The 27,764-nt window shown below is 54.7% G+C and overlaps 1 protein-coding gene across 2 annotated transcripts; it reads right to left on the bottom strand.

The window, feature by feature from the left end:
- Window positions 1-316: 316 nt before the first annotated feature.
- LOC104650932 (uncharacterized) lies at window positions 317-27,017 on the bottom strand. Of its 2 annotated transcripts, XM_074389691.1 has the most exons (15): window positions 25,081-27,017; window positions 24,145-24,246; window positions 22,633-22,714; window positions 18,217-18,354; window positions 15,533-15,646; window positions 15,303-15,425; window positions 14,145-14,306; window positions 11,142-11,222; window positions 10,873-10,950; window positions 8,997-9,094; window positions 7,579-7,674; window positions 6,860-6,947; window positions 3,791-5,921; window positions 2,970-3,085; window positions 317-1,587 (listed from the first exon to the last, which is right to left on the bottom strand). In XM_074389691.1, the coding sequence occupies exons 4-11, from the start codon at window positions 18,241-18,243 to the stop codon at window positions 7,617-7,619; spliced, it is 741 nt and encodes a 246-aa protein (XP_074245792.1). In that variant the 5' UTR covers window positions 18,244-18,354; window positions 22,633-22,714; window positions 24,145-24,246; window positions 25,081-27,017; the 3' UTR covers window positions 317-1,587; window positions 2,970-3,085; window positions 3,791-5,921; window positions 6,860-6,947; window positions 7,579-7,616. The 2 variants fall into 2 exon arrangements, with proteins under 2 accessions (XP_074245792.1, XP_074245790.1); XM_074389689.1 differs by having other exon boundaries at window positions 24,145-27,017.
- Window positions 27,018-27,764: the final 747 nt, after the last annotated feature.

The following is a 27,764-nucleotide window of genomic DNA, read 5'->3' as shown; positions in this document are numbered from 1 at the left end:
GCATTTCTTGCAGGGCAGGTCCCAATGTAATGAAGTCTCTCAGCTTTTGTTTATCTGAGAATGTCTTAATTTCTCTGGTCGGGTGTGAGGTGGGAGGATCACATGAGTTCAGGAGTTCAAGACCAGCCTGGCCTACATGGTGAAACTCCGTCTCTACTAAAAATATAAACACGTGGTGGCAGACGCCTGTACTCCTAGCTACTTGGGAGGCTGCACCACTGTACTCCAGTCTGGAGGACAGAGCAGGACCCTGTCTCAAAAAGATAAAAAAGAGGAAGGAATTAAGACACTTTTTATTATTTTGTAACTTTATTTTGTCACTTAAAACCACCTTTTAATTTGTCCTTCAAAATTTAACTGTAATTGGTGACTGCTTTTTGTAAATACTTCACTGGTGTCCAAGAGAGGGGAAGAATTTAGCCCTTGAATAAAAAAAAAAAAAAAAAAAAATCCAGCCGGACACGGTGGCTCACACCTGTAATCCCAGCACTTTGCGAGGCCGAGGCAGGCGGACCATGAGGTCTGATGTTTGTTTGAGACCATCCTGGTCAATAAGGTGAAACCCTGTCTCCACTTAAAACACAAAAAAATTAGCTGGGCATGGTGGCACGCACCTGTAATCCCAGCTGCTCGGGAGACGGAGGTTGCAGTGAGCCGAGACTGTGCCACTGCAGTCCAGCCTGAGTGACAGAGCAAGACTCCATCTCAAAAACAAAAACAACAAAAAATAAACCCGAAAAAGAAGGGAGAGGCCCGTAACTGCAGAGAATACTCCATTGTCGCCCTGTGGCTATAAATTTTGGGCTGCTTGTCCTCCCAGTTGTTCTGTTGGTGGCTGTAGTAGCTGACAGTTTTGTATTTACACGGTCAGAACGGGTGCTTCTGCTTGATTCCCAGATTCTCCGAGCTCCCCATCGAGCCACACCACCTGCTGTCTTAGCACTTCGTGAGTCCAAGGCGGCTTCCCGCGCGGATCTGCTTGGTAGACCGTGACGTTGATTCCTGCCTCTAAGCCTCACTTGATTCTCAGCAGCCACCACCCTTTTGGTACTAGAACAATGCTTTCTATAGTGCACTCATCAGTGGATGCCGAAATCACAACCTGGCCATTTGGATGTTCAACTAATGCTTTATACTGCGGTCCCTGGAACTCACCCACCCATGCCGGGACTCACTGGAGCTCAGGTGTGTGACACTATCTTGTTTCTCTATGGCTGGGTGTGCAAACATTGTTCATGTGTTTATTTCCCATTTTTTACTTTGGAGGTTTTGTTCTGTGAGATGAGGTCTCACAGTGTCATGCAGCCAGGAGTGTGATCATGGCTCACTGCAGCCTTGACTTCCCGGGTTCAAACCGTCTCGCCTCAGCCTCCCAAAGTGCTAGGAATACAAGCATGAGCCACTGCCCCTGGCCTACTTTTGAGCTTTGAGTTCTTTATATATTCTAGAAATGAGTCTCTGGAGATGAGTCCTTGGTCTGATAGGTGGTTTGTAAATGTTTTTCCCAACCTGTAGCTTATCTTTCCATCTTCCTAATGAAGTCTTTCAGAGAGCAAAGATGTGGTCTCCCTTGCAGATACTCTGCCGCTGTAGCAGGAAAGTGGACACAGACAGCATGTAAATGAACATGTGGGTGTGTCCCTTGAGTAAGTGTCCATTTGTGGTAAAGAGATCTCTAGACAGATTAGTGCTGAGAGGTTATTTCATTAAGTAATAGTTGAGCTGGGTATGAACTCTCACCTCATGCTTACTTGCTCTTACTCCACCGTCTTCCCTTTGCTGCTGGTGGGAAAGCAATTGTCAACATGTTCTTCCTTTTCTCCACCCTCCTCAGTAGCTTTTAGGACCTTTTGTCTTTTCTACAATTTAATTTTGATGGGACTAGGTATGGATGGATTTATTGTACTGGGGGTTGTGCCTCCTGACTCTAAAGGGTCCTGGGTCCTGTCTGTTTTCATTCTGGAATTTTTTTTTTTTTTTTTTTTTTTTTTTTTGAGACCAACTCTCACTCTGTCACCAGGCTGGAGTGCAGTGGCGAGATCTCGGCTCACTGTAACCTCCACCTCCTGTGTCCAAGCACTTCTCTTGCCTCAGCCTCCTGCGTAGCTGGGATCACAGGCGCACACCACCACGCCCGGCTAATTTCTGTATTTTTAGGAGAGACGGAGTTTCACCATGTTGGTCAGGCTGGTCTTGAACTCCTGACCTTAGGTGATCCACTCATCTTGGCCTCCCAAAGTGCTGGGATTACAGGGATGAGCCACCACACCGGGCCTGGAGTTTGAGACATGTGGGATCCCCTCATTTCATCCGCCCTTTGTCATATTTTCCAATCGATTAATTCCCTCTTCTGCTGTTGACCCTTTCAGTGGGCGTTTGGCTGTGGCATTCATATGCAGCACTGGCTGAAGAATCTCTCACCATGCAGGCTCTGCTGCTGCCTCAAGGTGTAGCTAGTGTTAGAACTGAATTCGAGGTCCACCCTGGTAGTGGGGACAAACCCCCACACATCTGCTCACAGAATTGATCTTCCGTGTTGATGATGATTGTTGCGGTATGAGAGCAGAGAGAAAACAGGGGCTGAGCGTTTTCCCTGAACAGTGGTGGACCTTCAAATCCCTAGTGAGGCTGGGCGCGGTGGCTCACAGCGGTTATCCCAGCACTTTGGGAGGCCAAGGCCGGCGGATCACCTGAGGTCAGGAATTCATGACCAGCCCGGCCAACACAGCAAAACCCCATCTCTCCAAAAATATATGCCTGTATTTTTGGGAGGCTGAGGCAGGAGGATTGCTTGAACCTGGGAGAGAGAAGTTGCAGTGAGGCAAGATAGCGCCACTGCACTCCAGCCTGGGCAGTTCATAAATAAGAGAGAGAACTGACTCCCAGTTCTACAGGCTGTTAAACACAGCACGAGAGAGAGAGAAAGGGGAAAGGGCTTTCTGTGCCCCAGGGGCCAGGCTCACACTCACCACCCAGAAGCAGTTCCCCAAGCTGGAGCAGGGGTCCCGGAAGAAGGCCCGGCAGGCGGGCTCTGTCCTGGGCAGGCCGGCTGAGTCTTCTTGGTGGCCCTGTAGTCACCATCCACCTGGCAGGGCACACACAGCTCAGACCTCCCGCTGGACCATGTGGCTCTCCCACATACAGCAGCCTCAGCAGGAGACTCCTCCAAACCCTGGGCCTGCAAAGTCCTCTGCAGGGCCAGCAGGCCACCTGCCTCTTCTGGGACTCTGCAGTGAGCAGCCCTCCAGGCTGTGGGCCACAGAGCCCTCCAGCAACATCAGCTCCCTGCCTGCTTCATTGGCGTTAGTGCCCAGAAGGCTGGCAGATATGCCCATGGGAGGAGGGAAGTGGAGGAGGTTGTGAGAGCCCGTGATCCTCTCCCAGGGGACCTGTATGAGAGATTAGCCTGAGGCACACCGAGGAGTGGTAGAATCCCGCCCCCTCCACCCCAGACTCCCAGAGCCCAGGGCCCTGGCTCTAAACCCTCATCAGAGGAGGGAGAGAAAGCACAGGGACTGAGGACAGCGTGTGTCCCCCCAACCCGTCCCCATGTCCTCAGCTTGAGTGGCCGGAATCCAGGTCCTTCCTTTGTGTTCCCTGGCAGAGGGCCAACCCCACCCTGGAGCCGCATATCCCCGGGATGGAGGCAGAAAGCCCTGGGCCTTAGTGCCATCATCTCAACGACAGTCACTGCCTACAGCCCGGGGACCTGCCGCACTGGAAGCTGAGAATGGTGCATCCCACAGAGGCTCTTGGCCGTGGGGCCAACCCCTCTGGGGCCCAGACTCACCGTGGTGCCCGAGGCCCAGGGTCAGGCTGCAGAGGCAGGTGGGCATGTCACAGGAGATGGTGCCCTGTCCTCACTGGCCCGCTCAATCCTGGGGACATCCCTCCTTGTCACGGCAGGAGGCAGCAGGAGGGCTGACCCACAGCCAGGGGACAAGCTTGAAAGTACCGTCCCCCCAGGTGACCTGCTACAGGCACACATCTGCAGGGGAAGCTCGGGCTTCTCCTCCTTACCTGCAGGCTGGGTAGAAGATGAGGGTCATGTGGTTCAGCTCCACAGTCAGGGCTGTGAGCCCCAAGCCTGTCCGACTCAGCATCAGGGAGAATGTGTTGAGCCAAGTCTTGGGCCAGGAGGATGCTGCTGCACTGGACACTGAGGTCCCACACCTGGCCGTTGAAGGCCACCACGTGCTGGGCCCTGGCCCCCAGGGCATGGTCTGGGGAGGAGCAGCCCCAAAGGCAGGGTGGGTGGAGCCAGCTCCACCCACCGCAGTGGGAGCCCAATGCCTGCTGGGCACCCTGATGCCTAGAGCCCAGGCTTAGCCTGCCCTGAGGCCAGGAGTATCCTCCGCCTGTGCAGCAGCCACAGGCCCAGCGATTCCCCACCAGGTTCAAGGCCAATTCAGCCCTAACGAGGAATGGAGACCTGAGACCGACTGCAAAACTGCTGTGCTAAGTAACAAAGCCTGGCCCAGAGGCCATGTTCTCTGCTTCCACTTACATCAGACATCCCAAGCAGGCACAGCCATGGACACAGCAGGCAGATGGGCAGCTGCAGGGTTTCATTTGAGGATGATAAAAACGTTTTAAAATCAATTGTAGTGAGGCATGCACAACTCTGAATAAACCAGAAGTCCCTCAATCATGCACTTAAAATGCACAGATCGGCTGGGCATGGTGGGGCTAAGCCATCCCAGCGCTTTGCGGGGCTGAGGCAGGAGGATCACTCACTTGAACCCAGGAGGTCAAGGGTGCAGGAAGCCAAGATCACACCACTGCACTCCAACCATGACAAGAGTGAGACCCAGTCTCAAAAAAAAAAAAACATGACAGCGGCGTCCTGCAGACCTGCCCTCTTCAGGGTCGGGAAGAGATGGCCTGTGAAGGAGCAGGTGTGACCAGTCCAGCCAGCGTGGCCCCTGAGTTGTGCCTTGGGGGTGCTCCTGCCCGTGGCGGGAAAGCACCATCCACTGTGCACAGCGAGACACCTGTTGGCCAGGGCCAGCGTCCTGTGGGAGGCACTACCAGTCGCGTGGTCAGCTATCAGAACTGAGGGGCACAAAGCAGCCCACGGTCACACACACACAACTTGAAGACCAGGCTGTTTTCCACAGCATCAGCGTGCTGCTTAGACATGACTGCACCCACGCTTCTAGGGAGCCCTAGTCCCCCATGTGAGTCACACACTGATAAACCACACTGCCAGGCCTGGGTACTGTGGCTCCCCCACGGACATGAGGGGCTCCCTCGTGCATTAAGAACCGTACATGCCCCTTACCCCTGTGAGCGAGCCACGTGGTTACCTGCATTTGACAGTGGAGGAAGCCGAGTCCAGAGGTTAGCAGACTCACCTGAGCCACACGCAAGCTCCCCGGGAGCCCAGAGCCCGTCATCCCAGCACCAGATCGCCCCTGACCTGTGAGTCTGAACTCAATTAGTGCCCTTCCAGCGGTAATGGGAGGTCTGCCTGCTGCTCCAGCAGAGCCCACAGGGAGGGAGCGGGCCTGAAGCCCTAAACCACCCACCATACTCCTCGGCTGGGCCAGGCCTTGTATTCTGGACAAAAGCAGGATGTGCAGCCTCAGCCCTAGTCCCACAGGACCTGGGAAGTCCAGTAAGCTCTGCGCCCGGCACTGTGATGCCCCCACAGTACCTGCCCCTGCATGACCCTGCTGCTGTGCCCACAGGGCAGGGGGCTCCCAGGGAGGAGGGCAGCACAGCCCGGGGCAGGACTCACTTTCCCGGGGACCTTGTAGCAGGTGGTGTCTGAGCTGGTAGAACTCGGCCAGCACGTTGGCCCTGGCCAGCTCTCGGAGCGGCCACAGCAGCTTCTCCACCAGGTAGCTGCTCACCCAGGCCACGTCCGGGGCTCGTCTCCCCCAGGCAGCAGCAGCACCACCACCCCTGAGTAGTTCCTAGAGGGAATGGACAGGTCAAGTTGCTGTGCCTGGCTGAGCCTTGCTTCCCTGGGCTGCAGACGGGGAGCTCACAGGTCCGCAGGTAGAGCTCTGCAGTGGAGAGCATGGGGGTGCCTCTCGGGGAGGGGCTGTCCTTGTTCTAGGAAATCCCATGATGAGGTGGAGGAGGACAGAGGCCAGCATGACAGCGGAGGTGGAGGCGAGGCCGGGACAGAAACAAGCTGCCCCATTTTGAGGACACAGGTGTCTGAGGTCATGCCTGCTGTGCCCCCTGGGTCTTGGGCAGGATGGGGCCTGTGTGTGGGGATGTTGAGGACAGGAGCTGGAAGGTCTAGGAAATTGTTGTGTTTGGTGAGACAATCTCATTCTGTCTTTCAGGCTGGAGTATAGTGGTACGCTCTCGACTCACTGTGACCTCTGCCTCTTGGGTTTAAGCGATTCTCCTGTCTCAGCCTCCAGAGTAGCTGGAACTACAGGTACTCACTGCCATGCCCAGCTAATTTTTGTATTTTTAGTGGAGTCAGGGTTTCACCATGTTGGCCAGGCTGGTCTCAAACTCCCGACCTCAAATGATCTGCCCACCTCGACCTCCCGAAGTGCTGGGATTACAGGTGTGAGCCACTATGCCCAACCAACAGGTCTAGAAAACGGCTACAGTTGAGAGGAAGACTGGAACTTTCTCAATATGTAGAGCAGGGTCAAGCCTGTGGGATCTGAATGATCAGGGAGATCTCGGCTCATGTGGGGGTGGAGTGGGAAGAGGAACATTGCATACGCTGTTGTTGATGGGCCGGTGGAGGGGGTACAGGGGCAGGTGGCCTCACTCACCTTCTAGGGAGCCCAGAGGCCCTGCATCTGGGGGCAGGAAGCAGCCTGAACCCCTCCCTGCCAGGTAAATCCAGTTTTTTGGCACCCCCACCAGATCCCCCACTCACCAGGTAGGCTAATAACCAGGCAGGCGATTCTTCAACCAAGCCAAAGCCCGGCCTGGGGAGCGCTTCCATTCCTCAGCCTGCATTCTGACTGCAAGAAGGCAGGAGCAGCAACTTGTATCACATGGAGCCTTTTCCCCATGATGCAGGTTTAGTCCCTATTCTATAGCTGGGGAAACTGAGGCATACAGAGCCGATGCAGAGGAATCCTAGTTAGTGGCACAGCTGGAGTCCAGACACTCTGCAAGGCCAGCAGTGTGGAAGAAGGGAGCTGCCCCCCTGCCTGGAGCCGGGTTCCTGGCGGGCCTCGTGCCAGGGAGGGAAATGGATACTGGGTCCCCAGGCCCCTGCTCCAGACTGGGTGCCCCACTTCTATCCACCAGCCCTGTGTTCTCAACACAAGGAACAAAGGGACCTCTGAAGTGAAAGGGTGATGACGTCCTTCCTAGGTCAGCGTAGAAGCCACAGCCCTCGCCCCAACTCCCCAGCCGCGGGACCTCCCAGTCCCTTCCAATTGGATCCACTCTCCCTTACTCACAGTATGCTTCAGCCCCGCCAGCTTGATATTCAAACAGGCCAGGCACGGTGGCTCATGCTCATAATCCCAGCACTTTCAAAGGCTGAGTCTCTGGAGCTCAGGAGTCTGAGACCAGCCTGGCTAATCTGGTGAAACCCCATCTCTACTAAAAATACAAAAAGTAGCTGGGTAGGGTGGCGCATACCTGTGATCCCAGCCACGTGGGAGGCTGAGGCAGGAGAATCACTTGACTTTGAGAGACAGGTTGCAGGGAGCTGAGGTCACACCACTGCACTCCAGCCTGGGTGACAGAGAACGAGGCTCCATTTCAAAAACAAACAGGCCAGGCACATCGCTCTCCCAGGCCTCTGTGCAGTGGTGCCCCCACCTGGAGCTCTGTTCCCACGCTGGCCCCACGGCTCTTGCTCGAACTGTGCCTTCTCAAAGCCTGCCACGGCCACACCATACAATCCGCCCGCCCACCATGTCCCCAGTGCTCCTTCTCGAGCATTTGCTACTGATGTATGGCTCAGTGGTAGGAAATGATGAGCAGTGGGGCACACCCCGCATGCAGCTGGCTTCTGCACGGCCTCCAAGAAAGAAGGGCTTCTGTGTGTTTAAAAGATTACAAAAAGGCTGAGCGCAGTGGCTCACACCTATAATCCCAGCACTTTGGGAGGCCGAGGCGGGTGGATCACGAGGTCAAGAGATCGAGACCATCCTGGTCAACAAGGTGAAACCCCATCTCTACTAAAAATGCAAAAAATCAGCTGGGCACGGTGGCACGTGCCTGTAATCCCAGCTACTCAGGAGGCTGAGGCAGGAGAATTGCCTGAACCCAGGAGGCGGAGGTTGAGGTGAGCCGAGATCGCGCCATTGTACTCCAGCCTGGGTAACAAGAGCGAAACTCCGTCTCAAAAAAAAAAAAAAAATTACAAAACAGGCCAGTTGTGGCAGCTCGCGCCTGTAATCCAAACACTTTGGAAGGCCAATGGGGTGCATCACCTAAGGTAGGAGTTTGAGACCAGCCTGGAGTGGCAAAACCCTGTCTCTACTAAAAATGCAAAAAATTAGCCAGGTGTGGTAGTGCATGTGCCTGTAATCTCAGCTCTTCGGAAGGCTGAGGCAGGAGAATCGCAGGTACCCAGGAGGCGGAGGTTGCGGTGAGCCGAGACCACACCACTGCACTCCAGCCTGGGCGGCGGAGCGAGACTCCATCTCAAAAAAAAAAATTACAAAACCAAGAAAATGTGACAGAGCGGAATGGCCTGCTTAAGAGGTGACTCTCAGGCTCTCTGCAGGGAGCGGTGCACACCCTGCTGTAGACGTTTTCTTGTGCTTCACGTCTAAGTAAAACTGAGCTTCCTGAAGGCAGGGGTCAGCCTCGCCCACTGCGCTCCTCTGCAGCAGCTCCTAAAATCCTGCCTGCACTGGGGCTGTGCTCACGAGGTCTCTGTGGAATGAGGGAGAAACCTCAGCTTCCTCTTCTGTGAAATGGGGAGTGAAGAAGCCTCTGTGCAGCGCGGTCAGAGGAGTCAGTGGGTCAGAGCGTGTGGAAGCATTCAGCACTGCGCCTGATACGTGGCAGGAACGCCGGCCGCGCCACTCCCAACCCTGCGTTACCTGGCTGTGAAGCCGTACAAGTCCAGCAGGAGTCTGCAGAGCCTCTTCAGTGCCCATGGGAACATGGCCTCAGTCCAGGACAGCATGCAGTGGGCCACCTTGAGAGGGAGGGGACAGTGAGAGCGGTCTCGGTTGTCCTCAACTGCCAGCCACGCCCCATCCTTGCTCTCACCAGCTCCAGAGCACCTTTCACAGCCCCTAGGGCCGCCCTGATGGGCCTGGGACCCCCCCCCCCCGTTGCCTGGCAACCCTGGGCACCCAGGCCTGCAGATGGCCTCCTCTGCCCGCTCCCGCCACATCTCCAGGGGCCACAGCGTCACCTCCAGGTAGGCGTCCTTCAGTGTGGCCAGGGGCCCTGCAACGGGCAGCCACCACCCACCATGAGGCCTCTGGGCAGCTCCGAGGCCTCAAAGAGACAAGGCCTGTTCTTGGGATTAAGATGGGGGCAGTGGGGGAAAAGGAATAGAGCAGCAGGCACTGGAGATTGCAGGCGAGTTGTCACAGCAGACCCGAGCCGCCTCTGCATGGCCTGCTCATAGGTTGTCTGGGAACTTGGATTGGGGGAGGGTTCCCACCACTCCTAGAAGTGATACGAGGCTCTCTGCACCTGAACTGTTCGCACAGACATGGTTTATGCTGGACCCCCGCTTGCCTCCTAGGAGTCTGACAGTGTGGGCCGCGCCAAGCAGCACCTGCCAATGTGGCAGCCCCACTAAACACGCTGGGTGACATACTGCTGGGACAGCCAAGTGCATCCGCACTGGGAGAAGACACGGGGTGCTGGCCCTGGTTCCCCCTGGACTCCGCCCTGGCCCCTGCCTCCTGCTGTCATCAACCACAGCACGCACAGCACAGGGTGCCGCGTCCTGCAGCACCCCTCCCAGTTCACTGCCCAAATGGGACTCTGGCACAGCAGAGGACGCGGAGGTGACATTCAACAGCCAGTCAGAGGGACGCCCACCCTGGCGCTGGGCAGGGTCTTGGGGGCTCTGTGCTGGGCTGGGCATTAGCCCTGGATGGTGGAGAGGCCAGAAGGTCCTAGTCCTGCCAGGAGGACGGTTGCGGCAGCAGCTGTGAGCGTTTAACGGCCACACGGCCACAGAGAGCTCATCATGGAGCCAGAAAGAGGCCCTGTGGCAGTGAGCGTCACAGAAACAAGGCTGTATACTCAAAAGAAAGCAGGCGGAAGAAACCTAGGCAGCAGGCATAAGGGACATGAGCTTGGAGACCCTGTAAGAATGAGACAGCAGACAATAAAAAAAACGAAGGTTGGGCCGGGCGCGGTGGCTCACGCCTGTAATCCCAGCACTTTGGGAGGCTAAGGCGGGCAGATCATGAGGTCAAGAGATCGAGACCATCCTGGCCAACATGGTGAAACTCCATCTCTACTAAAAATAGAAAAATTAACTGGGCATGGTGGCACACGCCTGTAGTCCCAGCTACTTGGGAGGCTGAGACAGGGGTATCGCTTGAACTCGGGAGGCAGAGGTTGCAGTGAGCCAGATTCATGCCACAGCACTCTAGCTTGGGCAAGAGAGTGAGACTCCATCTCAAAGAAAAGAAAAAAAAAACCTCAAGGCTGTAGGTCTATAAGAAATAAGGCTGGGGTTTCAACACAGCTGGGCTGCAGGCCCACAGGAAGCAAGGCCACCATTCTGATTGACAGTGCCAAAGGCCAAGGTGAGGGCTTAGGGCCCCGGGCTGGGCGTGGATTTTGGTGCAGGGTTGAGCCCTCCCTCCCCGCCTCACATTCCAGCTCCTTCCGCAGCTGCTCCAGCCCCACCTGCAACTGGTTCAGGCAAAGAGGCAGGTGCTGGGTCAGTGCCTGCCTGGCCTGGCTCTGGCCCCACAAGGTGGTGACCGTCCGACCACTCACCTGCACGGCCTCCAGCCCTGCCTGGGACAGTCGCAGGAGGCGGCCTGCCACACCATCCAGGGTGCCTGCCGGTTGTACCTGGACAGGGAAACCGAGGCAGAATCAGAGTGAGATCCAGGGCAGAGAGCCCCAGACCCTCCAGCCCAGAAGGGGATGCCTGGCAAGTGGGGGCTACAGGCCAGGCCAGAGGGGGAGCTCTCCACCCAACCCTCCCCCGTGCTATCCACCAGGTGCTGGAACCTTCTCACAGAGGCACCCAAGCCTTGCACCTTGTCTTCCAGCCGGGCTTGCACCTGAGAGGCAGCTGCTGCGGTCCTGGACTGTGAGGACGGAGAAGAGGCTGGGACTCCCTGGGGGCCACGCAGGAATGAAATAGACAAACCGTCTCAGTGGCAGTGGCAGGTGCGGGCCGCACCCCGGGGCCATCTGCTCTGGTTTCTGGGCACAGATGGACCTCAAGGGCTCGGGGCTCCTGGCACGGTGGTCTCGGCCCAGGCCCATTCACCTCCACGTGGCCCAGCAGGCGCCCTGGCAGCCATGCACAGCAGCAGGAGGCTGTGGTTGGCAGCCTGCAGTGTCAGGCGTCCCAGGGGCTGGAAGGGCTGCCTGCCATCCCGGAACAGGATCTCCGTCTCCGCTGTCCACCCGTGGGCACACGCCCACAGCACCACACTCTTCTCTGCCCCCTGGAGCCAGAAGGGGACCTGCTGCTGCACCCATGATGTTTCCAGCTGCCCACTCCTCCTCCTCCACCGCTTTCTGGAGCTCCCCGCTGCCCCAGGCCAAGCCTCAAAGCCCTAGGACTTGAGAACCTGGAGCTGCACCACCTCAGTCAACCTGCTGAGCCACCTGAAGCCCCCTGTTCTGTACCCTTCCCAGCAGCCTCCCCTGACATGGCAGGCAGTGAGGGATGCCATGCAGTCCTGACAGGGTTTCCTGAGCCTTTTTGTTTTTGAGACAGCATCTCAGTCACTGAGGCAGGAGTGCAGTGGCACTGTCACAGCTTGCTCCCAGCAGCTGGGACACAGGAGTGCATCACCCCACCAGGCTTTTTTTTTTGAAGTAGAGACGGGGTTCTCACTATGTTGCCCAGGCTGGTCTCGAACTCCTGAGCTCAAGCGATCCTCCTGTCTTGGCCTCCCTAACTGCTGGGATTACAGGTGTGAGCTGCACCCAGGCTGACTTCTGAGATCTTAATGCCCAGACCCTCTCCTTTCTTGAGCCAATGGGGACCATGACCCAGCGAGCTGAGCTAGGACCCAGCCACCACTCACGCTCCTCCTGGGCCACAGAGGCCTGGAGACAGCTTGGGGCCCGGGACACGGACAGCCTCACTTTCTCCTCCCTGTTGTAGGGGAGGGCAGAGGCCTGAGTGGAGCCTGGCCCAGGCCCTGCCCCTGGTCTCTGTCCCCTGCCAGCCCCAAGTTCAGGAAGGGGCTGGCTGGGGAGGCTGCGGTCAGATTTGTAGGAAACCAAGGGAAGGCATGATAGCCATGCCCTATGTCCAGGGCACCAGGTTCCCTATGCCACATCCCTCCCCAAGGCTCCCAGTGCCCCACGACAGAAAGCACCTATGAAAATACTCAGGGCCGGGCGCAGTGGCTCACTCTTGTAATCCCAGCACTTTAGAAGGCCAAGGTGAGCAGATCACTTGAGCCCAGGAGTTTGAGACCAGCATAGGCAACATGGCAAAACCCTGTCGCTACCAAACATGCAAAAATGAGCCAGTCTCATAACAAATGTTAAATTAAAAAACATCCATCTTGACCGGACACGGTGGCTCATGCCTGTAATCCCAGCACTTTGGGAGGCCCAAGCAGGTAGATCACGAGGTCAGGAGTTCAAGACCAGCCTGACCAACATGGTGAAACCCCATCTCTACTAAAAATATAAAACTGAGCTGGGCAGGGTAGTGCTCACCTATAATCCCAGCTACTCAGCAGGCTGAGGCAGGAGAATCACTTGAACCGTCTCAACTCACTGCTGAGATGGTGCCACTGCTCTCCTGGGTGACAGAGCAAGACACTTTGTCTCAGGTTTAAAACACACACACACAATCGGACGTTGTCCCCTGCACTTAGAAGAGAAGCCAGGCTCTGGCATGGCCTGTGGCCTGCTTCATCTTACCAACGTCACCTTCCTCTCTCCCTCCATAAGGGCCGCCCCGTGTTCCCCAAGGCAAAGTCCTGCCTCAGGCCCCTCCCCTCTGCAGGGCTCACCCTCACCAGTGAGGCCCTTTTTCCAACACCCTGCCCCTCTCCCCGCTTCCTCCCTGCACAGCATTTACCACGCCCTGACCACAGACCAAGCAGCTCTAGTTTGCTGTATGTTCCCGGACCCACTGGAATGCACCACCCAGGAGGCCAGCACCCGAGCTGTCCCTTTCAATACCCAGTCCCTGCACCTAGAGCATGGCCTGGCAGGGGCGAAACATACACGTTTTCTCAATGAACAGAGGAATAGATAAGGTGCGGGAAGCTAGAGGGCCGAATCTGGCTCACTGCCCCCTCGTAAATACTTTCACTGGAATACAGCCATATGCATTCACATATCTATAGCTGCTTTCACAAGACAGTGGTAGAGTTGGCAGCTGCAACAGAGACTGGATGGTTCATAAAGCCTAAAATATTTACTATCTGTCCCTTTACAGAAAAATGTGCTTCCCTGGGGTGGGTGGATGGATGGATAATGGTTGGAGGATGGATAGATGGATGGATGGATGGATAGATGATGGTTGGAGGATGAATGGATGGATGGATGGATGGATGGATGGATGGTGGACGGATGGAGGGAGTGAGGGCGGGAGGGCAGAAATAGGGGGATGGATGGAAGATGGGAGGAAGGAAGGATGGGTTAATGACTAGATGGGTGGGTGGATAGAAGAACCAATCAACCAGATACCAACCCCAGACGGAAAGGGGTTGAGGAAAAGGGGCCCCAACACCTCTCTTCTGAGGCAATCATGACAACAGAAACTCTAACATGTGTGCCAGGCACCAAGGCTGAGCATTCCTGCATCACATCTCTCGTAACTCTCACTATCACCTACCTCCTGGAACCTGCTGCTGCTTCCATTCCTCAGATGAAACACCGGAGGCTCAGAGAGGAGACGCGCCCTGCCCAGTCACCCAGCAGGCAAGTGGCAGAGCCACCATGCTGGTGTCTGGCTGCCTCGCTCACACCCCTGCCTTCTGCGGGCCTCACCCTCCCTGCTGCCCCCTCGCCATGGGTCCCTGGTCCTCCAGCTGCCCCTTTCCCCAGGGCAGACTCACCCTGGGCAGGTCACGGAGCCCCGGGCGGAGGGAGTGCCGCAGCCAGTGTGCGTAGTCAGTCTGTACTTCTCCCCAGAAGCTCTGCCGGGCACAAGAAGCCCCGAGGACGTGCTCCAGCATGGCCCCCACGGTGATCTTGTCTGGCTGAGATGGCCGATGCCTCTGGAATGAGAGGGCCCATGTGTCAGGGGCTCATCACGTGAGAGAATGCCCATGGCCAGCCGCAGGTGGAGACCCTCACCTAGCAAGAGCATGTGCCAGGAATCCACCGTCAGAGCCCTCATCAGCCACAGCACCCCCTTACACTCTGGGGCAGGATTTTTTTTTTTTTTTTTTTTTTTTTTTTTTTTTTTTGGAGACAGAGTCTTGCTCTGTAGCCAGGGCTGGAGTGCAGTGGCATGATCTCAGCTCACTGCAACCTCCACCTCCCAGGTTCAAGTGATTCTCCCACCTCAGCCTCCCAGATAGCTGGGACTACAGGTACATGCCACTGCGCCCAGCTAATTTTTTTATATTCTTAGTAGAGACAGGATTTTGCTATGTTGGCCAGGCTGGTCTTGAACTCCTGACTTCAGGTGATTCCTCCACCTCAGCCTCCCAACGTTTTGGGATTACAGGCGTGAGCCACTGTGCCCTTCCCATGGCAGGATTTCTGCTGTGAGCACTTAGGGGGCTGCGCCAACGAGCCCCAGGAACCCCGGTGGGAGACCCAGAGGAGGGAGGAGACTTCCAGGGCCAGCTCTCCTCAGTTCTCCGTGGCCTGGTTCCTGCCCCAGGCTCTGCAGAACAGTGTTGGGCCCCATGAAGAGCCCATCAGGCAGTGATGCTGGAGGAGACCTGGCCCCCGACGCCTCCAGGAACCTGAGCTCCGGATCTCCCTCCGCCCCCTCCTCAGAAGCCCCCTAACCATTCCACCCCATCTCATGCTGGAAACACATGCTTGTCTTGTCTTCCAGAGCCCTCACCACATTCCAGGTAGGAAGGGAGTATTGCGCCCATTGCACAGGTGAGAAACCCAAGGCGCACCGCAGGAGTGAGTTGCCCAGGATCTCTCAAGCACTGGAACCCAAGACCACACGGTCCCAGAGCCGGGGCGCTCCTGCAGCAGGCGGAGCCGCCTGGGAGTTCCCTGCCCGGACGCTGCTCCCCAGGCCTCACCTTGTATGTCAAGTTCTGCCTCATGCGCTGCTGGCCCCAGGACAGGTCGAGCCATTCAGTGAACACGTCTGGGGTCTGTGTTACGGCCCCGCACGCCCAGAGGGTGTTCAGGCCCCAGGTTTCCTGGAGCCCATAGGGAAGAGAATAGGGTACATGACCTGGAGGGTCCAGCTGAGAAGCCTGGAGCAAAGGGGGCCCCACACTGGGCACAGCGGCCAGGCCCCGCATACCTGCCCCGGGGAGGTGGCCAGGCAGCCGTCCCAGGGGGTGCTGTGTGCTGAGAACCTGTTGGCCCAGGTGAGCTGCAGGGTCACAGGCTGTCCTCCGTTCCAGGTGAGCTGCACCTGCGTTGAGATGGGAGGGCAGTGGTGGGGGTGCGGGGAAGATGTGGGGAGAGGAGAGCCTAACAGCACCCCCACACCCCATGGCTGTTGGGAAATGAGAGGCTAGGGAGGATGGAGAAGCTGGTGCCCTGCCCCCAATATCTCTGTAGCGGAATTCGGATCGGGGGGTGGAGAGACTACCCTGTCCCCCATCTCTGGAAGAGCCCAGAGCCATTCCCAGGCTAAAGACTGAAAGTATCTGGATAAAAAAGCCGCCTCATCCCCAAGCCCCAGACTCAGCATCTCCAAAAGCAGAAAGCAATCGCGTGCCTCACTGCAGCCTCCAGGGCCAGCAGGATCTGTCTCTGCCCGTCTGACCTCATCTCCTGGTCACACGCCCGCCAAGCACTCTGCCCCTGTCTTATTCCCCTTCCGGCCCTCCCCAAAGCACCAGGCTCCCTCCAACCACTAGCTGCCCTACCCACCTGCCCTCCTGTCCTCTTTACTTTTTTTTTTTTTTTTTTCCTGAGGTGGAGTCTTGCTCTGTTGCCCAGGCTGGAGTGCACTGGTATGATCTTGGCTCACTGTAGCCTCTGCCTCCCGGGCTCAAGCAATTCTCCTGCCTCGGCCTCCTGAGTAGCTGAGATTGCAGGTGCGCACCCCTATGCCTGGCTCATTTTTTTGTATTTTTAGCAGAGATGGGGTTTTGCCATGTTGGCTAGGCTGGTCTCAAACTCCTGACCTCAAGTGATCCGCCTGCCTCGACCTCCGAAAGTGCTGAGATTACAGGCATGAGCCGCTGTGCCCAGCCAGGGATGATTTCTTGAGTGACTGGGTCACTGCTGCCCACATCCCCTCACACACTCACCCTACAGGCTGAGGCTCCTGAAGGGCCGGGGGAGAGGCCGGGAGAGGCTCCCAGTGAGGGCCAACTCCTGGCCATCCCACAGCACCACCTGGCACAGGACATGGGTCCCATGAGCTCCCTCCTATGTGGTCTGTGGGACCAGCTCCCTGGGAAGGGCACTGAGCTGGAAGAGAGTGATGGCATCACAGGGGTACCTGCCCCACGCTTCTGCCTGGGATGGGAAAGGAGAGGAGCCTGCAGAGGAGACAGGGAGCACTTGTGGGTCATTCACAGTTTCCTGCATGGTGACATACGTCAGGGAATCAAAAAGCCAAGTGCTTCCCAAGGATGAGCAGATAACAAAGGAGGGGAGTGGGTGAGGGGACTATGGACAACGGGAGACAGCACAGAACAGCCACCTCTCAACTCCATGGCCAAGCTGTGTGGCTCTGGGCAAGTTTCTCAACCTCTCTGAGCCTCGCTTTCCTAGACAATGGAGGCAAGAAAGTGTCAACCTCTGCAAGATAATATGAATGGTGCCCTGAGCCCAGGGCGAGATCGTGGAGAGGAGCTTGCAGGAGCCACGCAGTTGGTATTGAGATTTCTCAATCATGTACTGAGCACGTATTATGCTCCCAAGCCAGTGCTGAGCGCCTGCATACAAAGATAGCCAAGGCCTGATCCTCACCCTTACGGGGCTTCCAGGCTTGCAAGGAGATAGTCACAGGACAGAAAATGATGGGACAAGGATGGTCACAAGAGGCATTCAAGGGAGAAAGGAATGCAGAGCAGCAAGCTTGGGGAGGAGTCAGGGAAGAGCATTCCAGGCAGATGGAACAGCCTGTGCAAAGGCTCAGAGTGGGTTGCTGTCCCTGCTGGTAGGCACCATCGTCCGAGGGTCACTTGAGGGCACTGCAGGCGGACTGCTGGGGTTGGGTCAGAAGTTGGCTTTTTTGTTTTGTTTTGCTTTAAAAGACAGAGTCTTGCTGTGTTGTCCAGGCTGGAATGCAGTGGTGCGATCTCTGCTCACTGTGACCTCTGCCTCCCAGGCTCAAGCGATTCTCCTCCTGCAGCCTACTGAGTAGCTGGGACTACAGGCACATGCCACCATGCCTGGCTATTTTTTTTGTATTTTAGTAGAGAGGGACTTTCACTATGTTGGCTAGGCTGGTCTTGATCTCCTGACCCTGTGATCCGCCTGCCTTGACCTTCCACAGTGCTGGGATTACAGGCGTGAGCCACCATGCCTGGCCTTCCCTTAGATTTTCAAATGGCTGGCGCTTATCATCCATGGCTTGCTCAAGTGCCACCGCCTCTGTGGCGCCTTCCCTGGCCACCTAATCTAAATATGCTCACTGTTCACTCTCCGTGACTTCAGGGCGTCTTTTCCGTATCCTACTCCTCTCTGGCATGTTTGTGTGATTTGGGGTAGTTAATCTCCCCCACTAGAGTGCGCATTTGATGAAAGGAAGAATTGATCAGTTCTATTTTAGGTCACACCCCAGCTTTTAAAATAGTACCTGGCACCTAGTAGTTGCTCAATAAATCATGCAAAAGGAAGAAGGGCTGGATATAGACACCAGCTGAGAATCTACTCCAGCAAATTTTGTCCATTTCACAGCCTTCTGTGCCCTTCCTCCCAGAAACCAGGACATTAGGACAATTTCTGTTTTCTCAAAGGGCTGTCCCAGGAGCCCCCACCCCCACTCCAGCATGCCTTGGGCCTGGGCTGTCCTCCACATACCTGTAGGAAAGTCTGTTCCAGCTTCATGAAGTTAGCGAGACTGGCCGTAGCAGCTACCAACCGGATGCTGATGTGAAAACGACGCTCCTCCACGCCCAAGGCAAACGTGCTCTGAATCTCACCCTTGGAGTAGTGTAGCTGGGTCAGGGAAAAAAAGAAACAAAAAAACAAGATAGATCTCCTCCTCAGGGCTCTGATGGAACCTTTAAGCACATGCTGGCTCGAAGCCGTGAGCTCTGCCTCCCAAAGCCCCAGGCCCAAGAGACCCACAGCTTCCTGGGCCGGAGGAACTTTGGTGAAGTAAGGGTTTGGAGCAGGTGTCCCCAGACGTTTTACACAGGGGGCCAGTTCACTGTCCCTCAGACCGTTGGAGGGCCGCCACACACTGTGCTCCTCTCACTGACCACCAATGAAAGAGGTGCCCCTTCCTGAAGTGCGGTGGGGGGCCGGATAAATGGCCTCAGGGGGCCGCAGTTTGGGGACGCCTGGTTTGGAGCCTCAGTTTAGGCCATCAAATGTGGCCATGGCAACTATCTTCTCAGGCCCTCCCTGCTGTAACACTGACTTGAAAATACCTACCAGCCTGGCACCAGCAGGCAAGAACTCTAGTTGCAGTACTGTGGCAGACAGCAGGGGGCAGTCTAGCAGAAAGGACAATGCTTGGGCACGTGTCTGCATCAAACACACAGAGCTCCAAGTGTGGATGCACCACGGAGAGGTGAGTGATCTCCAGCTAGTTCCTTAACCACCTGAGCCTCAGCCTTCTAATCCAAAACACAGGGATAAGGACCCCTATTTTATTACGGGTTGCTGTGAAAATTGTATGAAATAATGTGCTAACTTCCAGGTTGGCTCAACAGCAGAATCACTGGGGAAACTTAGTAAAAATATAGATTCTGGGCTCCCACTTAAAACCTGCAAAAACAGAGTCTCTGGGAAGAACTGGAACTTTTTTTTTGGGGGTGGGGTGGGGGATAGAGTCTCGCTTTGTCACCCAGGCTGGAGTGCAGTGGCACGATCTCGGCTCACTGCAACCTCTGCCTCCTGGGTTCAAGTGATTCTCCTGCCTTAGCCTCCCGAGTAGCTAAGATTACAGACGTGTGCCACCACGCCCGGCTAATTTTTGTATTTTTAGTAGAGACAGGGTTTTACCATGTTGGCCAGGCTGGTCTCAAACTCCTGACCTCAGGTGATCCGCCCACCTCAGCTTCCCAAAGTGCTGGGATTACAGGCCACCACACCTGGCTAAGAGCTGGTACTTTGTCTTTTTGTTTTGTTTTGTTTTGTTTTTCTCCTTTTTGTGGAGAACGGGGTCTCGCTATATTGCCCAGGCAGGTCTCGAACTCCTGGGCTCAAGCTATCCTCCCGCCTCTGCCTCCCTAAGAGCTGGGATTACAGGCGTGAGCCACAGCGCCCGGCAGAGCTGGTACTTTGAATGAGCTCACCAGAGATGCGTCATTATGTTATTGATACCCCTGTCAAAAATGTTCCACCTGAGTCTTATCTTCAGCAAACAATTTGACAAATCCACATTAGAAGAATGTTTTGCAAAATAACCTCCTGGACACTACCATGCCTGGATAATTTTTAAATTTTTTGTAGAGAAAGGGTCTCCTTAGGTTGCCTGGGCTGGCCTTGAACTCCTTAAGTCAAACAATTCTCCCAGCTCAGCCTCCCAAACTGTTGGGATTGCAAGTGTGAGCCGCTGCATCTGATTGGGATATTTTAAAGGTGGTTAATGATAATAAAATGTTTAGGGGAAATTATATTGATATCTGCGACTTACTTTGAAATGTATCCAAAAATACGATGGATGGAGAGCTATGTGATTATGTGAAATAAAATGTGAATAGGAAAATCTAGGTATGTGAGTGTTCACTGTAAAATTACTTCCATTTTTTAGTGTCTAAAAAATTGTATAATAAAATTTTGGGAGGCTGGGTACAGTGACTTACGCCTGTAATCCCAGCACGTTGGGAGGCCAAGGTGGGTAAGATCATTTGAGGTCAGGAGTTTGAGACCAAGGCTGACCAACATGGTGAAACCCCGTCTCTATTAAAAATGCAAAAATTAGCCAGGTGTGGTGATGCATGCCTGTAATCCCAGCTGCTCAGGAGGCTGAGGCAGGAGAATTGCTGGAACCCAGGGGGGCGGAGGTTGCAGTGAGCTGAGATTACATCACTGCACTCCAAACTGGGTGACAGAGAGAAATTTTACCTCAAAAAAAAAATAAAAATAAATAAAACATTGGGTAAGGAAAGGTAGAGTGTGGAAGGAGAATGTTCTAGATCAGAAGTTGGCTCTTGGGTCAAACGTGGCCCACAACCTGATTTTGTAAATAAAGTTTTATTGTAACGCAGTCATGCCTATTCACTTACATATCTGTATCGCTGCTTTTGTGCTACAATGACAATTCTGAGTAGCTGTAACAGCGATCATAAGGCCTGCAACCCCCACATTTTACTTTCCAGTAAAAGTTTGTAGACCTCTGTTCTAGATTAAGAAAATTGAAAAGACATGGTGTGATCTTGGCCTGCATCCCAGACTTAAAACAAAACAAAACCGATTTTTGAAAGAATGTTATTGGGAAAGCTGGGAAATTTTATATGGGCTGTACATTGAATGAAGGTATTACTTCAACATTGTTTCCTGAATGTTGTAATTACTGTGTTAAATCCGAAAATATCCTGGTTACAGGAAAGAGGTGAAGTATTTCAGAATAAAAAGCTGACGTCCTCAGATACATCTCTATAATTCCTGATACAGAAAAAACGCGTGTGTGATGATACGAATTTAAGTAACATAGATGAGAAACACGGAAGGATATTAACAATTGGTCAATGTTCACTGTCTCATAGTAACTTTTAAATAGGTTGAAATGACTCAAAATAAAACTTGGGGAGAAAACTAAGAAGCTCCCTGAATGAAGCCAGGTGTGCTGGTACCACCTATAGTCCCAGCTACTCCGGTGGCTGAGGCAGAAGGATCACTTGCTATGATCACGTCACTACACTCCAGCCTGGGTGACAGAGAAAGACCCTGTCTCAAAAAGAAATTTTAAAAATAAAAACTGAGGCTGGGCATGGTGGCTCACACCTGTGATCCCAACACTTTGGGAGGCCGAGGTGGGTGGATCATTTGAGGTCAGGAGTTTTAAACCAGCTGGTAAGATGGTGAAACCCCATCTCTTAAAAAAAAAAAAAAAAAATAGCTGGGCATGGTGGTACACGCCTGTCATCCCAGCTACTCAGGAGGCTGGGGTAGGAGAATCATTTGAACCTGGGAGGCAGAGGTTACAGTGAGCCGAGATCATGCCACTGCACTCCAGCCTGGGTGACAAAGCGAGACTCTCTCAAAAAATAAATAAATAGGCCGGGCGCGGTGGCTAAAGCCTGTAATCCCAGCACTTTGGGAGGCCGAGGCGGGTGGATCACGAGGTCGAGAGATCGAGACCATCCTGGTCAACATGGTGAAACCCCGTCTCTACTAAAAATACAAAAAATTAGCTGGGCATGGTGGCGTGTGCCTGTAATCCCAGCTACTCGGGAGGCTGAGGCAGGAGAATTGCCTGAACCCAGGAGGCGAAGGTTGCGGTGAGCCGAGATCGTGCCATTGCACTCCAGCCTGGGTAACAAGAGCGAAACTCCGTCTCAAAATAAATAAATAAATAAATAAATAAATAAATAAATAATAGAGAAAGAAAGAAATTCTCTGAATGACTGTGCAGTTGTAAATTTGGGGAACCCCGAAATCATGCACAAATGCTGCAGAGGACCCCAGCACATAGCACGTGCTTTGTAAGGAAAGTCGGCCCGGCCAAGGGCTAGGACGCCGCCTAGCAAAACACGGTGGCTGGCTGGAAAATGAAGTGACCGGTTGCAGATGTGGCCATTCATGCATGCACTCACCCATTCATGCCCTATTTTCTGCTGAGCACCTACTACGAGCTGGGCCCTGTGCCAGGCACTAGGCATGCCCTCCAGGAGCTCTGGATTTGGACACGGACAATGACAGCTCAGAGGGACAGGGGAACCTAGCCTAAATCTACTGGGCCCTCCTCTCCACTCCCAGGACCCCTCAGTCCTGTGGGCAGAGCAGAGACAGGGGTGACGCTGGCTCAGCTCAAAGGACCGCGTCATCTGCTCCAGCCTCTGTAAGTGTGCCAGGCTGGGTGAGGAGGCCTCCCCCGTCTCCCAAAGGGCTCACGGGTCTGGCTGGGGGCCGGCTCAGGCATGTAAACCTGGGTATGTTTGGGAAGCTGGAGCCAGGGATTTCCGAGGGTGGCCCACGTGGGCCTGCTGCAGGCCGGCGGACAGATGTGCATGCGTTATCAAACCCCAGAGGGGCCTGGCCCTCGCCCACCTCGGGCCGAGCATCTGGTACTTGTTAGGAGCCAGGCGGCTGGGGCACAGTTACCTTAGTTGAGACTGAGGCTGAGCTGGGGCAGCGGCCCAGGAGGGAGGGGAGGCGATGCCGGCCGCAGAACAGCAGCTCTTTGCTAGAAGGAAGGAAGGAGAGGGCTTGAAGCTGGCAAGACACCACTTTGTCCAGTGTCCCCAGGGCCAGGTTGGGACCCAGTCAACTTCCCCAAGAGAGGATGAGAGAGCCAGGATGACATCAGTGGCCCGACGCAGGGCTATTCACACACCCCGAGGCTCAGGGGCCATGTGGTGTCCTGTTAGGGCTGGACTCTGGAGCCAGGTGACCTGGGTTTGAATCCCAGCTTGGCCTCTGCCTAGCTCTGGCACCATGGGCAAGCTTCTCGGTGGCCCCTCTCTGAGCCTCAGTTTCCCCATTGGTATCAAGGGTTAAGCACGGCTCTGGGCTTTCTTGGCTTGGTCCCATGGGAGCCCCTGCAGGATCTGGACAGCAGGACCGTGACCCCCTAGCCACCTCCCAGGGCTCCTCCTCACACGGCAGCCCCCCCTCACTCCTTCAGGCCAGGGAGGGAATCGTCTCCATGTTTCACTTTTTTTTCCTAGAAGCAGGGTCTTTCGCTGTCACCCAGGCTGCAGTGCAGTGGTATGATCTCTGCTCACTGCAGCCTCCATCTCCCAAGCTCAACTGATCCTCCCGCCTCAGCCTCCGAGCAGCTGGGACTAATTACAACATGCATCACCACACCTGGCTAATTTTGAAGACTTTTTGTAGAGCTGAGGGGGTCTCACTATGTTGCTGGAGCTGCTGGGCTTAAGCAATCCTCCCGCCTAGACCTCCCAAAGCACTGGGATTCCAGGTGTGAGCCCCTACGCCAGGCCTGTGTAACCCCAGGGCACTGCACCCTCCTTCGGGTTCCTCTCCACCCCAGGGCCTCAGCCTTGGCACAGCTGACGTCTCGGCTCACGAACTTCACAGTTGTAGGTGTGTCCTGAGCACCTTAAGATGCTTAGGAGCATCTGTGGCCTCTGTACACTGACCCTCACAGCGTCCTCCTCCCCAGTAGCAACCAGAAACTCCCCAGACACTATTGAAAGTCCCTGCCGGTTGGGGGGACTTACCTCTAAGTGAGAAACACTGGTCTACCCCTTCAACAAGTGGCTTACTCACTCCCTCCCTGCTGCTGAGATCTGAGCGCTGGAGACTGGCTGGTGCCCCTGACTTACTGGTTGCATAAGAACACCAAGCATCTCACCAGGCCCCCAGCCCTATGGGCAGTAATAATCACTAATAAGTGTCTGGAGCCTGGGATGCACTTAGTTTCTGAGACCAAGAACTCATCAGTGCCCTGCCTAGAGAGGTTGAGGGATTTTTATAGCTGTGTGACTTTGGAAAAGTCACTTGCCCTCTCTGAGCCTCCCCGCCCACATCGGTGCAGCAGGGCTGAGCAGAGGATTGACAGGTGCTGTGTCCAGCATCGGTGCACAGTAGGTGCCCAGCCAATGGTTCCTCCCCCTGACTCCTCTCCTCCTGGGAGTGGGGGATCCTCACCTGACTGGTTCTGGCCGTGGATGTCAAGGACCAAGCTGGCCTGAGAATTGCAGGTCAGCCGCAGAGAGGAGCTCATCTCTTCCAGAGTCCTAGGAACAGGAGCTGAAGAGGAGGAGACTGAAGGTGCATGGGTGTAGACAGCCTGAGGCCGCCCAGTGGGGACCCTCAGGCCAGGTGGGACGCCAGCCAAGCTCTACAGCCCAGCACATCCCTGTCCCCAAGCCCCGCAGGCCTGGCTTATCCAACACTCTCGTGGGTGCTGAGGATGCAGGGTTGGGGTTGTCCCCTGTTCCAGCTCAGGACGGCAGTGCCCACTGAGGGACCCCAGAGGACAGCTGCAGCCCAGACATCAGCAGAGAACATGCTCCCTGGGGGGCTCCTTGTCACCTGACCCCGAGTCCGGGAAAGGGTTTAGATGAAGTCAGGGGCACGGAGTATTCAGTCCACTCGCCTGTGGGGTACAGAGCTGAGAGCCTTTGCAGGAGAGGTGACATGCTGGCCCTGAGCCCCCGGGAACTGCCCCCTCCTCCCACTGCAGAGTGGACTGGGGCAGGGGGTGCTGGGTAATCTGAAACAGGAGGTTATAAAAGCAGCATTGGCACCTGGCTCTGGAACACGCTCTGTGGCTCTTGGAGAAGGAGGGCCAGCCAGGCAGGGCACCTTCATGCCAAGTGACAGTGGCCAGGGCATGGCCCTATGTGGGTTCCTCCAAGGCAGGAGGGCCCCTTGAGGAAGGATCTGGGTGCCAAGTCTGAGACCCTGTTTCGCTGCTTGCTTGCTAGGTGACCTTGGGCAAGTCACCCACACTCTTGCATGTGACCCAGAGGTGATGATGATGATGATGGTCACTGTCACACCATCAGCATCATCTTTCTCATCTTCATCACAGCAAGCGCTTCTTAAGCACCTACACAGGCATTCATGGGATTAACTCACTCAATTGCCACAGCCTCCACGTTATAGGCGATTCTCCAGCCTCGGCCTCTGAAGTAGCTGGGATTACAGGTACCCACAACCGCATCCAGCTAATTTCTGTATTTTTAGTAGAAGACAGGGTTTTTCGTTGTGTTGGCCAGGACGGTCTCAAACTCCTGACCTCGTGATTCACCCACCTTGGCCTCCCAAAGTCCTGGAATTACAGGCGAGAACTACCATGCCCAGTCAAGGCAATTTACTTCTATAGAAGGGTGCGGCTCACAGATGGAATAATGGCCAGTGCGCAGCTGGACAAGGCTGTGTCATTCCCCTATTGGCTAGGGTTAGATTGCACAGCCAAAGCTAAGTCCGCTTGGCTATTTTAAAGAGAGCAGGGGTATGAGCCAGAGTGCTGGGATGAGTAGTTTTGCAGGAAGGATGGTTATGGAACAGTTCACGGCAGGTGACTGGGGAGGGGGAGGCACTCAGGTCAAAGCAGGTGACCAGGGAAGGTGACCAGGATGAGTCAGAAAGGAGTAAGGGACCAGGGAAACAGATGTGAACTACTGATTAGAACTGGTGGGAAAGGTTGTTTACTGAAACTACAAGAAGTTAAACTTTAAAATGGAGAATTAAAGAATAAGAGAGCTGAACATACTGACACACTGATTCTTTAAGAGAAACTTGGAGTTCACTGTATCTAACACTGCCCAGGCTGGAATGCAGTGGCGTGATCTCGGCTCACTGCAACCTCCGCCTCCCAGGTTTAAGCAATTCTCCTGCCTCAACCTCCCGAGGATCTGGGATTACAGGCATGCACCACCACGCCCAGCTAATTTTTTTGTGTTTTTAGTAGAGACAGGGTTTCTCCATGTTGGCCAGGCTGGTCTTGAACTCCTGACCTCAGGTGATCCACCTGCCTCAGCCTCCCAAAGTGCCGAGACTTCAGGCGTGAGCCACCACACCTGGCTCAAACTTCCCCTTTTTTAGACCATATAGGGTAACTTCCGGATGTTGCCATGGCATCTGTAAACTGTCATGACACTGATGGAAACACGGTAACGGGGAAGACCAGAGGACACACTCTTGGGTTTTTGGTGGGATTTAGCCGGCTTCTTTACTGTAACCTGTTTTATCAGCAAGATCTTTGTGGTCTATATCTTGTGCTGACCTCCTGTCTCATCCTGGGATTTAGAAAGCCTAAACTTCTGGGAATGCATGTCAGATACAGCGAACTCCAAGTCTCTCTTCAAAGAATCAACATGTCAGTATGTTCAGCTCTCTTATTCGCTAATTCTCCAGTTTAAAGTTTAACTTCCTGGTTCTCTTTGCTCCCTTGCCTCTAGTTTCAATCAACGACTTTCCCGCCGGTTCTAATCAGTAGTTCACATCTGTTCCCCTGGTCACCCGCTTTGACCTGAGTCATCCCTGGTCACCTGCTCTAACCTGAAGAGTAACCGTCCTTCCCACCAAACTACCCACCCCGCCACTCCAGCTGGTACCCCTGCTCTCTTTAAAGTAGCCAATCAGAATTAGCTTAGTCTGTGCAGTCGAACCCCAGCCAATAGGAGAATGACGTAGCAATTGAGGCTACCTCCGTCAGGACTAAGCACCCGTGCCCTCACTATTGCTCCATCTGTGAGCCAAACCTTCCATAGAAGTGAATTGCCGGCCGGGCGCGGTGGCTCAAGCCTGTAATCCCAGCACTTTGGGAGGCCGAGGCGGGTGGATCACGAGGTCAAGAGATCGAGACCATCCTGGTCAACACGGTGAAACCCCGTCTCTACTAAAAATACAAAAAATTAGCTGGGCATGGTGGCGTGTGCCTGTAATCCCAGCCACTCAGGAGGCTGAGGCAGGAGAATTGCCTGAACTCAGGAGGCGGAGGTTGCGGTGAGCCGAGATCGTGCCACTGCACTCCAGCCTGGGCAACAAGAGCGAAACTCCGTCTCAAAAAAAAAAAAAAAAAAGAAGTGAATTGCCTTGCTGAGAACATTTATATTGGAGTGCCACTTCTTTTAAGGCACTGAAAATTTACATATAACATGCAGCCCAGTAGTTGTCAGCCTCATTTCACCCAGCTCCCATTCAAGATGGAGTTGCTCTGCTTTACATGCCTCTGACAGTGAATAGTGCACAGGGGATAAAGAAAATAATGTAAAAATGTGAACAATTCTAACAGCTTGGGGGGGGCACGTGGGTGTTTGCCGTACATTTCAGCTTTTCTCAGTGCTGAGGTGGAGCGGGTGGGAGAGGAGCCGTCTTGTAGGGACTCCGAAGGGGCAAATCTAGAAAAATCGGGCACTGAAATAAATCATGATCATTACAGATTACTGAATAAAACAGGAATCCAGGAGTCCGTACTGAGGTTAAGGAAGGAAGGAAAGGAGGAGGGTGATACAGTTTGGACCACTGTCCCCAACAACTCTCATGTCGAATCGTAACCCCCAGGGTGGGAGGCAGGGCCTGGTGGGAGGTGGCTGCATCACTGGGAGCCGATTTCTCAGACAGTTGAGCAGCATCCCCTTGGGACTGTCCTTGTGACAGGGAGATCTGGTTAAGTGCGTGTAGCAGCACACCCTTCTTTCTCTTAATCCTGCTCTGGCCTGTGACATGCTGGCAGCCCATCCCCCAACCCCCACCTCCAGAAGCAGATGCACCACGCTTCCAGTACAGCCTGCAGAACTACGAGCCAATGTCTTTAT

Source organism: Saimiri boliviensis, chromosome 19 (genome assembly GCF_048565385.1).
Source record: "Saimiri boliviensis isolate mSaiBol1 chromosome 19, mSaiBol1.pri, whole genome shotgun sequence".
Classification (NCBI taxonomy): domain Eukaryota; kingdom Metazoa; phylum Chordata; class Mammalia; order Primates; family Cebidae; genus Saimiri; species Saimiri boliviensis.
Note: the sequence above shows the minus strand (reverse complement) of the source record. Positions and strands in the feature narration are given on the sequence as shown.

Excerpts from the sequence above, each read along its gene's own strand:
- LOC104650932 (XM_074389689.1), bottom strand. The coding sequence starts at position 18,243 with ATGAAGCTGGAACAGACTTTCCTACAG. Across the intron at positions 9,095-10,872 it reads CAGGGCTGGAGGCCGTGCAG|GTGGCCCACTGCATGCTGTC; the intron begins GTGAGTGGTCGG and ends CTCCCTCTCAAG. Across the intron at positions 7,675-8,996 it reads TTGTACGGCTTCACAGCCAG|GCTGGAGTGCAGTGGTGTGA; the intron begins GTAACGCAGGGT and ends TCTGTCACCCAG.